Source organism: Lepisma saccharinum, chromosome 19 (genome assembly GCF_977018435.1).
Source record: "Lepisma saccharinum chromosome 19, izLepSacc3.1, whole genome shotgun sequence".
Classification (NCBI taxonomy): domain Eukaryota; kingdom Metazoa; phylum Arthropoda; class Insecta; order Zygentoma; family Lepismatidae; genus Lepisma; species Lepisma saccharinum.
In genome coordinates, this window is record NC_139247.1 from 65,090,501 (window position 1) to 65,105,326 (window position 14,826).

A 14,826-nucleotide genomic window follows, 5' to 3' on the forward strand; every position below is an offset into this window, starting at 1 on the left:
AGGCAGATTTCCAATAACTTGGATACCTCAGACACTTCCACTGGTGAGACCTTATTGGCAGAAAGCCATCTTTCCACTGAGGTGAGGGCTAGGTCGATTGAGATGGAGTTATACATGTCAACTATATCTATGCTAGCAATTTTGGCATGGTTGGCTTGCACTATTGATGTTATTAGTTCTTTGGCATCTGTGCTGTTTCAGAAAATGTAGGTCAGTTTGTGATTGTGCTCAGAGATTTTCTTTTTCACCCACTTAGTGAGGTGGACCGTTGGTTGGTTGAACCCTGCGACGATGAGGTGCATCGGAATCCCCTGTTTGTGCGTTTTTGGAATGCCATTGGCTATGGCGGGGGAGATCAGTGGGTGTTGAGGAGAAGTTTGCAGTCGTCCTGGTTCAGCATTACACAACTTTCAACTGCACGCTTGATTATGCGTTTCGGTTGGGTCCCTGTCGATGGTCTTGTATGAATCACTATTTAGTTTTTCATGCATTTTATGGGAGTAGTCACCTTTATATATGATCACATACTGGTTTGTTTTATCTGATTTCATGCACAAACAGTTGTTGGCTTCCAGCCAAGATTTGAATTCGGTTAGCACTGACCTGATTTTTTGGTGGGTCGGGTGGAATTTGGATGCCTTGTGTAGGGCTGCCTTCTACAAAATGCCTGCTGCCGCTGTCCGTATGCTGTCTGCGTGTTGGGTGCAAAACACACCGATTTTTCTGCTGCACATATGATATCTAGGCTGGGGGGTTCACTTGTTAGTACATTGAATTTTTCACCGAAAACTAGGAGATTTTTGAAGGATTGTGGAACATTGAGGTTCGTCAAGTTGACAATGTTGTTTACTTGTCCGTCATTTGGGTCGTTCACACTTTCACCAGCAAACTACACCACATCGGGGGAAAGTGGGAGAGTTACTTGAAAATTCTGTAAACTTATCTAGAATTTCATTAACCTTTTGGGTCCGAAGTGTCTCGGTCGAGATACCCAAATGTAACCCTCGCGGTCCCAAGCATCTCGATCGAGCCGCTGTGTCAAGGTCGTAGTTTTGACGTTATAACTTTTCTATTTTTGGCTAGAATTTCGAAATTTTTTTTATATTGTTCCTAACACATGTATTTAACAGAAATGTTTCTTGCACTTTTTTTTTCTTCATGAAAATGGAGGGAAAATGCGGGAAAAGGGACGTCTCTTTTCAAGGGAAAATTTTTGCCAACAAAGGAAGACCGGCTTTGTTGTTCTAAAGCAATGCTTTTCACTCCCGCCTGGTAACTGCATTCGAAGGAAGCTTGTTTATCAGTATCCGATGTCAAAATGAAAGTTTTCCGTGCGTGCGCAAGCAGGGGGTGGGGGGAGGGGGAAGACTGGTTGTTGAATCTGCGTTGTGAGAATGGAATTTCGAGGTGCGCTGAAGGAAACCTTTGTTTTTGAGCACAAGTGTTCCACAAGCTGCAACACAGGTTACCCTGCATTGTCTAAAAATAGAATTTCAAGCAGCTGCAAGAATCGGCGCTCATTTTTCACTGCGTTTTAGCTTTTCATCCATGAAAGTTGTGCGTAGGTGTGTGTCGTTTTGTTCCCAAGTGCGAGGATATTTTGTGAGTGAAGTGACGGACTTCCAAAGACTTTTTTGTCATCTACGTGTTTTTCTTGTGGTGTGAAAAGTGTGCTAGTGTCGTTTGTGCCTGCTGTGTCCCCAAAAGGCTTATAGTCGACTATGGCTGCCCCCGGTGATCTCCATTCTGATGAAATCCATTTTTCTTAAAAAAAAAAATATTTTTCAGGGCATTTCATCCCTTTCCCCCTCCATATGTAAGCCGAATGTGCATAAATTATATATCATCTGAATCTGTGATTCATTCCGCGTACAACAGTATATCTTTCATATCTCTAGGGCATTTAGTTTCTGAGCTATAGTCATTTCAATGTAACTCTGCATTTCGCTCAATTCCGAAGCTTGAGACAGTGGCATACAAGCCTTTCGTTTCAGGGGTACAACTCCCGTTACATTGGTCATATGACAATGATGAAAATATGTTTCTGTTTCTTACATGCCAGCGATAATTTCTATGTGCATTTTGAACTTTTCATATTTTTTTTTTTTCGGGGGGCAGGGGGGAGAAAAAAAAGTATTTTTCAGGATATCCCCCCTTTCCCCCCCATATGTACGCCGAATGTGCATACATTATATATCGTCTGAATCTATGATTAATTCTGCGTACAATGGTATATCGTTCATATCTCCAGTGCAAATAGTCTCTGAGCTAAAGTCATTTCAAGTTACCACTGCATTTTGAAGCTTGAATCAGTGACCATTCCTTTTGGGGTACAACTCACGTTACATTGGTCATATGATAATAATGCAAATATTTTTGTGTTTCTTAGATGTCAGCGATCATTTCCATGTGCATCTCGACACTGTCATGTACTTTTTTCTTGGGGGAGAGGGGGGGGGCATTTTTTCCCGAAATTTTGGAATTCTGAGAGTTAGTCCCCTCCCCCACCACCACATATATGCCGAATTTGTATAAATTTCATATAGTCTGAATCTCTGGTTCATTCCGCGTATATCACTCGTCTCTCTAGGGCAATTAGCCTCCGATCTACACTCATTTAATTGAAACTCTGCATTTGGCTCGGGACCAAGGGGGTTACATTACATGTGAAAATGGCCTTGGGACTCAAAAGGAAATAGCTATTTATTTCTGCAGGCTACAAGAAATATTTATTTTCTCACACTACACTAAAATTTAACACTAGGGTAATCACACACAATGCTCAAAAGTCAATGATTGACGTAAAACTTTTTTACAGAGATATGTCTATGTAGAGCATGAATATCCAGTTCCTAGTTTTTTCTATATTATGCTTGTCATAAAGGGTAACACATAATATATCACGTGTTTTAATAAAACGAAGCAATCACAACTTATCTTCTCTAAGTTAGCACCATGAAATTCTTTTGTCCCTCGTGGGTTACCACAACCTAGTCCATAACATACTTTCAGAGAAATGAAATGCGTTACAATCTCCAGTGATGTCATAATGAAGAAATACATGTTTACTTTACATAATCTTGTTTTTAAACTTCCAAGTTCCTGAATGTGCACAGCGTAACAAAGAACTACCATCTACTACACAAAATGAAATAGAAATATTATACTTTACTTTTATACGAGAATTTCTTTATGAGTTAAACTTTGGTCATGGACATATTGATAACCTTGTCAGGGCATATTCTATTAATTGTCAATTTTGGGGCTGTTAGTTTTCGTCCAAGCCGTTTGATGGTGCTAGCCACTTTTTCGTCTCCAATGGAAATGTCGTATGCAACTTCCATATCCTCTTAGTGAGTTCTGCGTTTGCCATGGCTTATGGGAGCTTCTTATCCTCTTATATATTATCCTTGTTATCATCAATAGTTACTGGAAATGACATATGCATGTTTCTAAGAAATTATACGGCATACGTTTTTAGAAGCGATATCGGGCGGAGCCAGGCAGAGGGTCTGGTTGGCTACCAGCCAATGGCAGGAGTGCAACGTTGTACAGTTAGGATACTGCGGCGCGCAAGTTAAATGCCGTGTCTGTAATTTTTTTGCACTCAAGAAGTTTTCATAAAACTCGCCACTTTAAGGTTCATCATAAGATGGAGAAATACATTTTGAACCTGACTGTCCAAGTCCCATGAATTCCGTCGCCTATAACTGGAGATATCGCTTCTTGAAGAAACACAGGAAACAGCACGTCTCAATACACACACAAACAATAACCCTTTTAATTTCTTTCTGTCTGTTTTTTTTTTCATTGCCACCGTGTTGACGCCGCTGAGTTGTGTCTTGAAAAAGCTATGGGTGTTAAATTCAGCTGAATATACCCTTCATTATCATCGGCATTCAGCAACATTGCGGTGCGAATCTGAGTCAGTTTGAGTTCGGCGTTTTCGTAGCAAGGGCGGTGTAAAATTATTTTACTCGTACGCCACGAAGAATAGTTGTGAGAGCGAGAGAACTCAATAAAGACCTTATTGCTTGATTGATTTAATTTATATTACTTCGCTTTTCTGCCACTTTTGGCTAATTGCAAAGATGAGGAAGACTGAGAATATGATGAAATTGATGAAGGGACACTTACAAACAGCCATTCCCGGGCTGGGTTTCGAACCTGTAGCCTCTGGCATCATAGCGCCCTGTGAAATATAACCCTTATGTTTGATAGTTGTGCAATAGTATGTGTTCCGTGAGTGTTACTTAATAATTGTCGCTCTCGAAACCTAGCACCAGTAGGCTATTACAGGCACCAAGGGTAAAAACAATACGTTCACAAGAGATAAATCTTATTTTTAAAGAGTGTTCTTACTTCAAGGAATTGGCGTCGGAAGAAGTGTGTTCTGGAACAGTGTTTTCTCAGAGTCGAGAACTTATGGCTAAAGCGTGTGCATGCTGTGTCACGTATTATAAAACAGGGTAAAATATCTACCACAGAAATCTGGGAAACATGCTAGAAAACAGAAATGAGATAGATGATGATGATAACCTTGCAATTCCTCTGCAATAAGTACTTTCAATCTTTCAGGTATGAGTTTCTCTTATATGCTGCAGTGATAGGATATTATAATCCTGTGTAGAAATAGTCACTATATTATTTTACTGTACTCAAATATAATGTGAATGCATTACATATAAAAAAGCTGAATATTATACACAGCGTTCTCTGTGTTCCCCTCCGCTAGCAGTTAGTTTGGCAACAGCGCAAGAGCACTGGCTGCGTATTGGCTGAACTCGTGTTCCTTCTAAAAGCATACACCGTATAAACTTATAGAGAAGTCAGCCTCATGGTTCATTACATATATTTTACATTTACAGTGATCTGTAATTTATTGTAATGCTTTTAATTGAAGTTTATGAATGATTGTGTAATCTTCAATTTTCAGATGAAGTACATAGTTTATGCAGGGCTCTTGTTGAATTCAGTAAGGATGAGGAAGCAAGTCAACTCCAGTCTTTGTATGATGATACTGTATCTCTTATGGAGAAGAGTAAAGATGAAATTTGGCCTTGTGATGCTGTGATAAATCCATCTAACATGGTAAGATTTCAGGCGAAAAATAGGATGTGTATCACTATCCCTCCTTCCTCTGCTTATTGTTTTGATTTTTAATGTTTCTCTTTTATGCACATGTATATTTCTCTTACAGCAAGAATGAGATGCATCATCAACTATACTGCATTATTGAGCACTGCTTTGTATTGTTTCTAGGGGTGAGCCGATATCACTTTGAACTGATACCGATACTCTTACCGATTCCCACTGATACTTGAAGATTGTAATGATTTGAAGCTGTTTTACAGAAGGTTGTTCGCTTTATATCCGACCATTTTTGACAGGTACTCACCTTAAGAGATACCGTGCTGCCACCACCGATCATGTTCTATTGGACCCCCAGCACTGTGGACTATCGCCCGGCATCGCAGTTTCCATTGCAGCAAGCTCCTGCGCAGGACAGGCATGGCAATTCTGCCCCACTCCTCCCTGCAAGCTTTCCATAGATCATCCAGGGTGCACGGGCGGCGATGTTGAAGACGTCGTTTCAACAGTCCAAATGCTCAAAAATCCATTGGACTGGCATCTGGGCTTTTCACAGGAATGTCTTCAAACGGAATGACACGAATTCCTAATTCCTCTGCAATTTCCTGATAACAACGTAGTGATGTTCTGGCGGTATGACTCGAAGCCTTGTCCATATGGATCATCACCTGGTTCGTGTCCATTCCATACAATTGTGGGATGTCTCTCCGATAGATAGGTGTCAGAATGGAGTCTTGGAAGTATCTGGCATTCACCTTCACGTTTTTGTCCACCTCGCGTATCATCAACTTAACCTCATATCCGAATCCCGTCACAACCATAAAGCCACGAGGGAAACTTTCCCTGCACTGACAAACAAAGTTGCTGCGCCCCTTGCCGTCAATGTCACGGTATGTGATCGCCTGAATGTGAGCACCAGCAGTGAGATGGACATATGATTCATCCATTGTGACAACTTTCTTCCATTTGGAACCCGCCAGGTACTTTTCATACAGTTTCCTGCAGTTCGTCTTACGTTCGGCAATGTGACGCGGTAAAAGGTGGTGTACACGGGCCTTCCACTCACACTTCAACCTGAGGCGCTTGCGAATTGTTTTGTTCACAATTGACGGTGCGAGGTGAAATCTGTGGGCCATATCGCGTTGAGTCGGGGGATTTTCTTGGCACACCAATTGACTGATCCCCCTTAGCACTACGGGTGACACTTTGCTTGCAGCCCTTCTCCTAGTGGTTTTCGTGGGGGACTGTTTCGCAAGGAGAGCCTGGTGTGTGTAACGGGCCACAATAGCTTTCGCAGTAGTCACCCCGAGTGTTAACCCATTCTCCCGACACTGTTTCACAATGCATACGTATGAAAACTTACCATGGAAAAGGGCCATTACGTAACCTTTTCAGCGCCATTTGATAACATTCAGTACCAACACTCACGCACCTACAAGGTCAGACACAACACTGCTCCCACCAGCAGACCCATAGTTCCTGCATGATACGCCAGGTGGCAGCACTGAATCGACAATGGTCGGATATAAAGCGAACAACCTCTGTAAATATTAATGAATATTATTGTGCAAGTATTCTACCCCAATTGTATGCATCAATTTACCTAGAATTTTGCTTTAAAATATTTAAAAAATACATCAGAATATTACAATACATGTTATGTAATCACAAGTTCGTTTTTTTAACGTAAAATTGGTGCAAAATAAAAAGTGAGTTCACATTTTGCAACATTTTTGCGGACCCCATGAAGACCAAAATGCCTGGAAAATATCGGCTGATATTGGTAAATAAATTACAACCGATACTACTAGTATCAGCCGATATGAATGCATTGGCATTGGCTCAGCCCTAATTTTTTTCATCTGCCATCCATGACTTTCTTTGTTATTACGATTTTGTATTATCAGTTGCAATGTTTCATGTTCATTGCTATTTCATATGTACTTTTGGTCAAAATGTAAACACACCTAGTTTAAATTGAGGTAGCATTGTACGTCGTAAAACTTTTATATACAATTTCATGCTCTTATTTTAATATTTATTGCAGTTGTAACTTTGCTTTTTGGTTGACCCTCTAAAGGAATAGGTACATACATAAATGTTGTTCACACTTTTTCATAAAGCTCTGGCCAGTTACAAGTGGCAGTTTTTGGTAGAGAACTGTAACTGAGCGTTATTCCACAGCAACTATTATAGTGGAACTTATACTTTCAGGAGTTTGGTCCTCATGCTACAGCTAACTCGATCGCAGCACTAATGCAGACACAGTCACGTGAAACGTCTACCTTATCAGAACTTGGTAAGAACTTCATTTTTACTATTTTTTGGTTGAAAATTATAATGTTTATTAACTTCAAAATACATCATATTTCACAGGGGCACCAGCTTTTGATAAACATTGGATGGGCTGAACTTGGACATTTGTTTTATAATTTTTTGCAATAATATGTCATAAGTAGGCTCAGAATTTGCTAAAATGCCTTTTTGCTTGTTCCTCGGCCAGGTAAAAATGTAGGCTCTTACGTTTAAAAACCATTTCAGGCCATTTCTGAGAGAGGAATATATGCATTTTATAGTAGCTATTTTTGCTTATTTTAGTCACAAGTGCCTGTTTCGAAGATAAATGCTTTTTGATTGCCTAGTCCAGGAAAATGATGAAAAATCTGTCAATGCTTGTCAACTTTAGTGCCTATTTTGATTTTTTTAGTGTGTATTGATCCTTGTCCTGGTTATAAGCCCACATTCCTAACAACGATGTGACTCGGATTAGTGTAAAAAATATAGGACAACGAAAAGCATCATATTGCAGATGTAGTAAATTATTGTGAAATATTTTCATAACAGTCAGTAATTAAGTTGTGAGAATTCTTTAAATGTGTAATGAAACCTTTTGTCTTCTTAAGCGCGGGACTTTATTTTTAAAATAAAATATAACAACAGGCAAATTATTCCTCAAACATAAAAATTTGGAATTGAAAACCTTACTGCACAGTAATATATTTTTATTTTATTCCAGATGTTCATTTGAGGTATCCACCTCAAACTTCAAAGGACACTAAATGGAAATTGGAGATTTTGAAATAACATATCTAGAGAATACCTAAAAGATTACAGACAATGAAACCTGAAAGTACTTTTCACGAGTACATTCCCAAGGGAGTATCAGAGTGCACTTGGATAACCACTAAAAGTAAAAGAATCGAGGAAAAGTAATACATAGTACCTGCTTTGCCAGCAAGTGTTTTATTTCCCGTAGACACACCAAAATTGTGTCATGGACTAACATTGAATATGTATCACCATCTTAACATTCCTTTGAATTAACCGAAAGTGTGAAGTGCAAAAGTCTTGTGATATTGCATCATATACATATTTCCTGTGTTTGTTTCGGACTTGTCAATATTTTTTTAAAAAAGTGTATGGTGGTGTAATATTTTAAGGTGGTCTTGTGAATTATCTTCAAATAATTTTTATTACTTATTAGACCAAAAAGTAACGGACACAATAAGAATTCTTGGTTAGAAAGTTTCTTGTTCATTTTCTAGGCCTTTTCAAATCCTGATCCGCTGGTTATTCTTTTTCTCTGTACAGTACTCTCAAAATTATGGATTCAGTTAGTTGATGTGTCATATTCTTTTCTTTCTCATTTGACGATGATGGTTTAACTTTGTTACAATATTGTCATTTCTTATTGTTATAGGTACATATTTTTGGTAAAAAAAAAAAAAAGCAACATTTCTGTATAAAAACTGAGATTTTGCCAGTTATAGCGGTGAAAAGCGGTATATAAAATGACATTTTGGTTATAAAAATGTGAATATAATCCCAAATTTGATTTAAAAACTGCACTGTTACACAAAATAAACATATCCCTTCTAATAGCACATTAAATCATTACCAGAATATTAAGTTCATTCCCGTATAAAGGGGTCCATTTTTGCTTCTCAAATATTTACAGCAGAATTAATCAATTTTCCGTGAATTTCATAACTCAGAGGATACTTCAGACTTCAGAAAGTGTCACGTCGGTATATAAACGGTAAATTTCGTGTTTAGGAGTCTATTTTGCAATTTGCAGTTGATTTCGCATCATTTCGTGATAAAACAGGGTAGGAAAATGCACCTCACACCTTTCAGAAACATGAAAAATTAATATTACAATGTGTTATTTCACATTTCGTGTTTTCGTCAAAAATGAAATATGCATGCCTCTACATATTGTGTTAAATTTGTTAAAATTATTTTCTTGGCATTGAATCTGTTCTAAATTTCCTGTAAATATCACAAATTAACAATCCTATATTTTTTAAAAAAATTCAATTCTTGTCACACCTGAGATATTGGTGTCAGTGGTATCATCTGTACCTGAAATTTTATTTCCTTCTGCGCTATTCTCTGACAGTTCCGTATTATTTTTATACTGTCACATTATTTCACAAGATATTGTTAATCAGTGAGTAGGGCATCTAGCTGCCATGCAAGCGACCTCGGTTCAGTTGCCAGGATGGACAGTCTTAGGTGGGAATTTTCCCAACAATGTTCCTGCAGAAAGTGGATAGAGCATGTTGCTGACCATGTCATATTCACTATGAAATAATTCTTGAAGCTTTCCTGGCAGCGAACGATCCTCGGAATATCAACCAGGTGATTTCCGAATAGGCTTCCAAGCTTTTGAGAGCTAACGTCAATCTCATCTTTACAGATTTTCAATCACTGAGTGACGCTAGCTGTTGAAAGCTCGAAGGCCTATCCAGAAATCACCTGTTTGATGTCCTGAGGAAACCTAATCATATTCACTGTGGTAGAGATTGAGAATGATAGGAACCCCATCCTTCAAGGCATGATGCAATGCACAGGAGCAGTTTTACCATTTTTTTCACAAGATAACTGCATCTCAATATACCAAAAGCTGTGTTGCAGTCTTCTAAAGTCATTTTCACGTTCAGAAGACACAACGGCGCTTATGGAGAAACCGCACAGTGTTGCCAATACAGCGCTAGCTCATGTCGCAGGGAAATGATAAGCTTCCTTCACAATGACGGTGTTACATATTTTGTATATATAATGATAATTATATGTAATTATTAATATTAATATTATACTGTGAACATTACAGTTCATTAGCATGTCATTTTCCCATTAGATTTAATTTAATACACAGGCACATTTAATATTCATTTGCCTTTCTCTGTAATTATTTCATAGAATAACATTGAGATATGGTAATGTGTTACATATATATATAAATTCATTATTGCCTATGGATTTATGTGTACGTTGGAAACTGAAAGGTGATCTTCATTTCAGTATTAATGTCGACAGTAACGTAAACAAAAACAACGTGTATTTGCGATAGCACTAATGTTGCTCAAACAGCAGCGTTGGAAATAATTGTCAATTATTAAATTAAAGTAATTGCAATTCTATTATAACAAACTGCATGAAGGTAATGTTTTTACTGAATGGAAATAAAATAACAACTCGAAAACTTGGTGGTGATTAGCCGGAATGCTGCGGTGAATCGGCTCAAGATGGCCAGACAACGTCCCCTTACTTCGCGCGCGGTGTGGCTTAAAAAGAAACTTCAAATGCATGGAAGTAATATTTCTTTGAACCTTGGAGTGGTTATAAAAAATAATTTCATTATTTTCTTCACAACTTTGTTGCTGGAAGTTTTTACTTGGAATTACAGAACAAAAAATTGCCAGCGACGACATTTTCTACTGCACGAATATAAAAAATCTCCACATACTTTATTTGAATTTTTTTAATGCGAATATGCTTTAAAGTATTGATAAATTCTGAGCACCACCATCACCTATGACAATTAGAAAACAGTGTCAATTTTTTTTCATAATGAATGCTTCAATTTTACAGCATGTTTCAACGTTAGGAATGAAAACAATATAAAAATTTTGTTTTCACAGAAAATTTGCGTTTTTAATTTATCTAAAAATATGTAAGCAATTTACCAGTTTTTTGTGCTCACCATCGTATTCTCTACAAAATTTCCTGCAAAACTGCAGGTACCGATTTTACGTAAGCTAAATTTGTAAATCGAGAAATTTCACAACAGCGCGTCATATTTTCCCATAAGAAAAGCATTGTCCATAAGAGCCCATCGTGTCTTCTGAACGTGAAAACGACAATATTGTATTCCCTTATATCCTTACGGAGCATTTGCCATGCATATACAAGGCATATTTTTTAAGTAAGTACCGTTTTGATATGTACAAAAAACAAGTAAACTTTTTGTAACAATTTTATTGTTACATGAAAGACCACACTTTTATCTACTTTTCCAAATAATTGCCAACAATATTAATACACTTATCATATCGAACAACAAGCTTTTGTATTCCGTCATCATAGAAGTTTGCCGCCTGAGTTGACAGCCACTGCAACACGGCCGTTTTGAGGCTATCATCGTCATCGTGGCGCTGACCTCCGAGATGCTTCTTCAGTTGCAGAAACATGTGGTAGTCACTGGGTGCTAGATCGGGGCTGTATGGAGGATGATCAAATTGTTCCCAGCCAAATGATGCAATGAGATCTTGACAAGAAAAGTCAAGGCGCTACCTAAACGTTTGCTTTTGTGTGCCTCAGTTAACATTTTTGGTACCCATCGTGAGCACAATGTTCGATAGTTTAAGCTTTCGGTAACAATTTCATAGATAACACTTCTTGAAACTTCAGGGAACTCCTCTGATAATGAAGAAATCGTGAAGCACACTTCTTGAAACTTCAGGGAACTCCTCTGATAACGAAGAAATCGTGAAGCGTCTGTTCTCTCTCACTTTTTCGTCGACTTTCTGCACCAAATCGACAGTGATCACTGAGGGTCGCCCACTCCGTTCCTTGTCATGAACATTCTTTCGGCCATCTTTGAAAGCTCTTACCCATTTGCATACCATTCCATCACTCATAATGTTTTGTCCGTACACTTCACAAATCTGATGGTGAATTTCAACTGCTTTCACGCCTTTAGCACTAAGAAAACTAATAACAGCGCGTATTTCACAGTCGGCGGAGGCATTTTAAATTCGCAAAAGCAAATGTATACACGATGGATTGTTGCCGCAATGGTGTCTGTGGCCACCAACAGATGTAGGTACACAGTGCGCATGCACGGGACACCGACCGCAGCGCTACCGCGGCGAAATTTCAAAACGATACTTACTTTAAAAATACACCTTGTATGTACCAGTTCGAGCAACATTTGCAGCTTGTGTTGCTTCAGTTCAAAATTCTGCATTTATTACAGAGGGTTTGTTTCCTAGTGACACATGTTGCATGTCATCTGTCACTTTGGTTTGAAACCTCCCTTAATTGTAAAATTGATATGAACCCAGGAGTAAATTCTACAAAATCTTAATGGCATTAATGTACTTAGTTTTTTTCAACCACAAAAATCTTTCACCACCACCAGCCATCTAAAATGAATAAAAGTGATTGCACCAAATTTATGTTGCCACATTCAAAATTAATCTAGGTATATGTTGGGATAATTCAAAAGAAACCTTTGCATGTTACTTCTCCACATAATTTTGTAAAATGTATTTTTCATGCAAAATTACAGGTAAGAGTAGAAAAATTGTTAAGTTTCAAAATGTAGTAACAATGGATTATGAAAAATAAATGTGTTATTTTTAAATGGTAGTTTTCCTAATACGTTATTATAAACTCCTGGACCAGCAACAAACAACATTTAACATGACATATCTCCACACCTAGTAATAATATATTATTACAGTTTTATGTTACATATGATTTTATGACATACTTCAATAACAAAACAATATGGTTATTGATTTTTCCAAAAATGCTTTTTATTAGGGATGGGACCGATTAATCGGTACCGATTATTTTACCGATCTGATATATCGATAAATATCTTACAATTTAGTGCAAAATTCTGCCATTTTGTTGTAATTTTTATGCATAATCTCCATGCCCTACTTTCTGAAAAAGTGAATGTCTAAATATTCAACTTCTTTTGCATTGCAATCAGCTCGAAACACACATTTATTACGGAGATCAATGAACATTTCAGGGTCTTCAAGGACCATTTCTAATTTTATATTGGATCGGTAGAATATCGGTTATCGGTATCGGTAAATTTTATATCAGTACTGTATCGGTATCAGCCAAAATTTCATATCGGCCTATCCCTACTTTTTATATAAAAAAAAATTCTGTTCACCAAGGAAATGTCTTCATTGTTATTGAAGATGTGTAAGTGGTGATGCCTTGGTAAGGCACCTAAGTTCAGTCTTGCATGCCCATGGTGGCAGCTTTTGGCAGACCAACGAGGCTCTAGCACCGTATCTGCAGCCAGGATAGTCTTCCGTGAAGTTTTGTTATCCTGTGTTTGTGTTGAGTGTCCCTTTGCAGCCTTCAATAGGAAACTAGATTTTATCCTCAAACAGTGTAGTTAGTAATGCATTTGTTTTAAAAATTGAGTTTGAAAGTTTTAATAGACATTTTTTTATTTTCTTGTTAGCAGCATCCTCAATTTTGTTTTAGTTAAGGGGCATCAGACACATGGACACACAGTACTTGAAATTTGCCGGCAACCATGAGAAAAGAACACTCTTTGACGAAATTTAGGGACTTCCAGAAGTTTGGTATATCCTGACTGGCCTTCCAATTGCCACTAATCGAAAATTATTATCCCATCTCATAGTATGAACATGTTACTACAGTGCACCAAAGTTTCAAACCCCCAACCCTTTAATAACTAGGTGGCAACAGTGAAGGAAAAACTTTGAAATTGGCCAATATTTCATAAAATTTATTGTATTTGTTTCCAAAATGTAGAGATGTAAGCGACATGTCTAAGAGTGGTTTTTCATGGCGATTACTTGCAAATTTCAACTTGGTTGCATCCACACAGCCAGTAAAAAAAGGTAAAAAGATAAAGTGCTCCCCTGTGCATAGCACCACGCCATGAAGGCGTATAGGGGGTGTGGGGGTAACGCCCCACACTTTTTTGATCGGGTCGTGAGTGGGGGTGATGTGATCAGCATCATGCCCCTAACTGCCTTTACCCCCCAGGGTTTCCCCCAGGTACCCATGTTATTTGACGCTGGGTGGGTGCCGGGGCCACTTCCATCGTTAGAAAAGTTCCCGTATTTGAACCGGACGGGGATCGAACCCGGGACCTTTAGCATGGTAGTCAGACGCGTTACCGACTGAGCCACTGCAGCCACATAGCCAGTGCTTCAACCTATTTCTACTAAGATATGATACACTGCTTAGGAGAAATACATTTAATTTTTTTCCCGAAAAGTGTCTTTTAACAAGACTTCGCATGATGGTCAAAACATTACAGTGGTATATACAATATTTTTTCATTCACTTCTGTTTTTGTGGAGACCATAGTGGAGTATTTTTTTTTCTTTTCCAATTTATTCTTTTTATAACTTTCATTACTGGGAGGGAATACGGATAAAATATGCTTCTGTTGAGAATGTCATTCAGCACAAAGATAATACCAGTCTCAGCTGTCTGCAACAATTCAGTCCCCCCCACCACAGCAAATTTGAAAATGCATGTCTTAAAGCTGCCAAGAGATAATTTTTTAGTAAATATGTCTGAGAATTATTTTGTCCGATACCTTTCTTCTTCAATTCTAACCAAACGTTTGCCTTTATAAAAAAAACATTAACACATATATGATACAAAACAAAATAAGTTTCAACATTTTCCTTTATTTCATAATCACTCCACTCA

The 14,826-nt window shown here is 37.9% G+C and overlaps 1 protein-coding gene across 1 annotated transcript in view; it reads left to right on the forward strand.

Moving 5' to 3' along the window:
- The window catches only part of Elp1 (elongator complex protein 1), a 67,387-nt gene extending 54,676 nt beyond the window's left edge, over positions 1–12,711 (forward strand). Inside the window, exons 24-26 of the mRNA XM_083140980.1 lie at positions 4,937–5,091; positions 7,306–7,390; positions 8,108–12,711. Of these exons, the coding sequence (XP_082997106.1) occupies positions 4,937–5,091; positions 7,306–7,390; positions 8,108–8,175 (308 nt within the window). The 3' untranslated portion in view covers positions 8,176–12,711. The remainder of the gene's footprint in view (positions 1–4,936; positions 5,092–7,305; positions 7,391–8,107) is intronic.
- Positions 12,712–14,826: the final 2,115 nt, after the last annotated feature.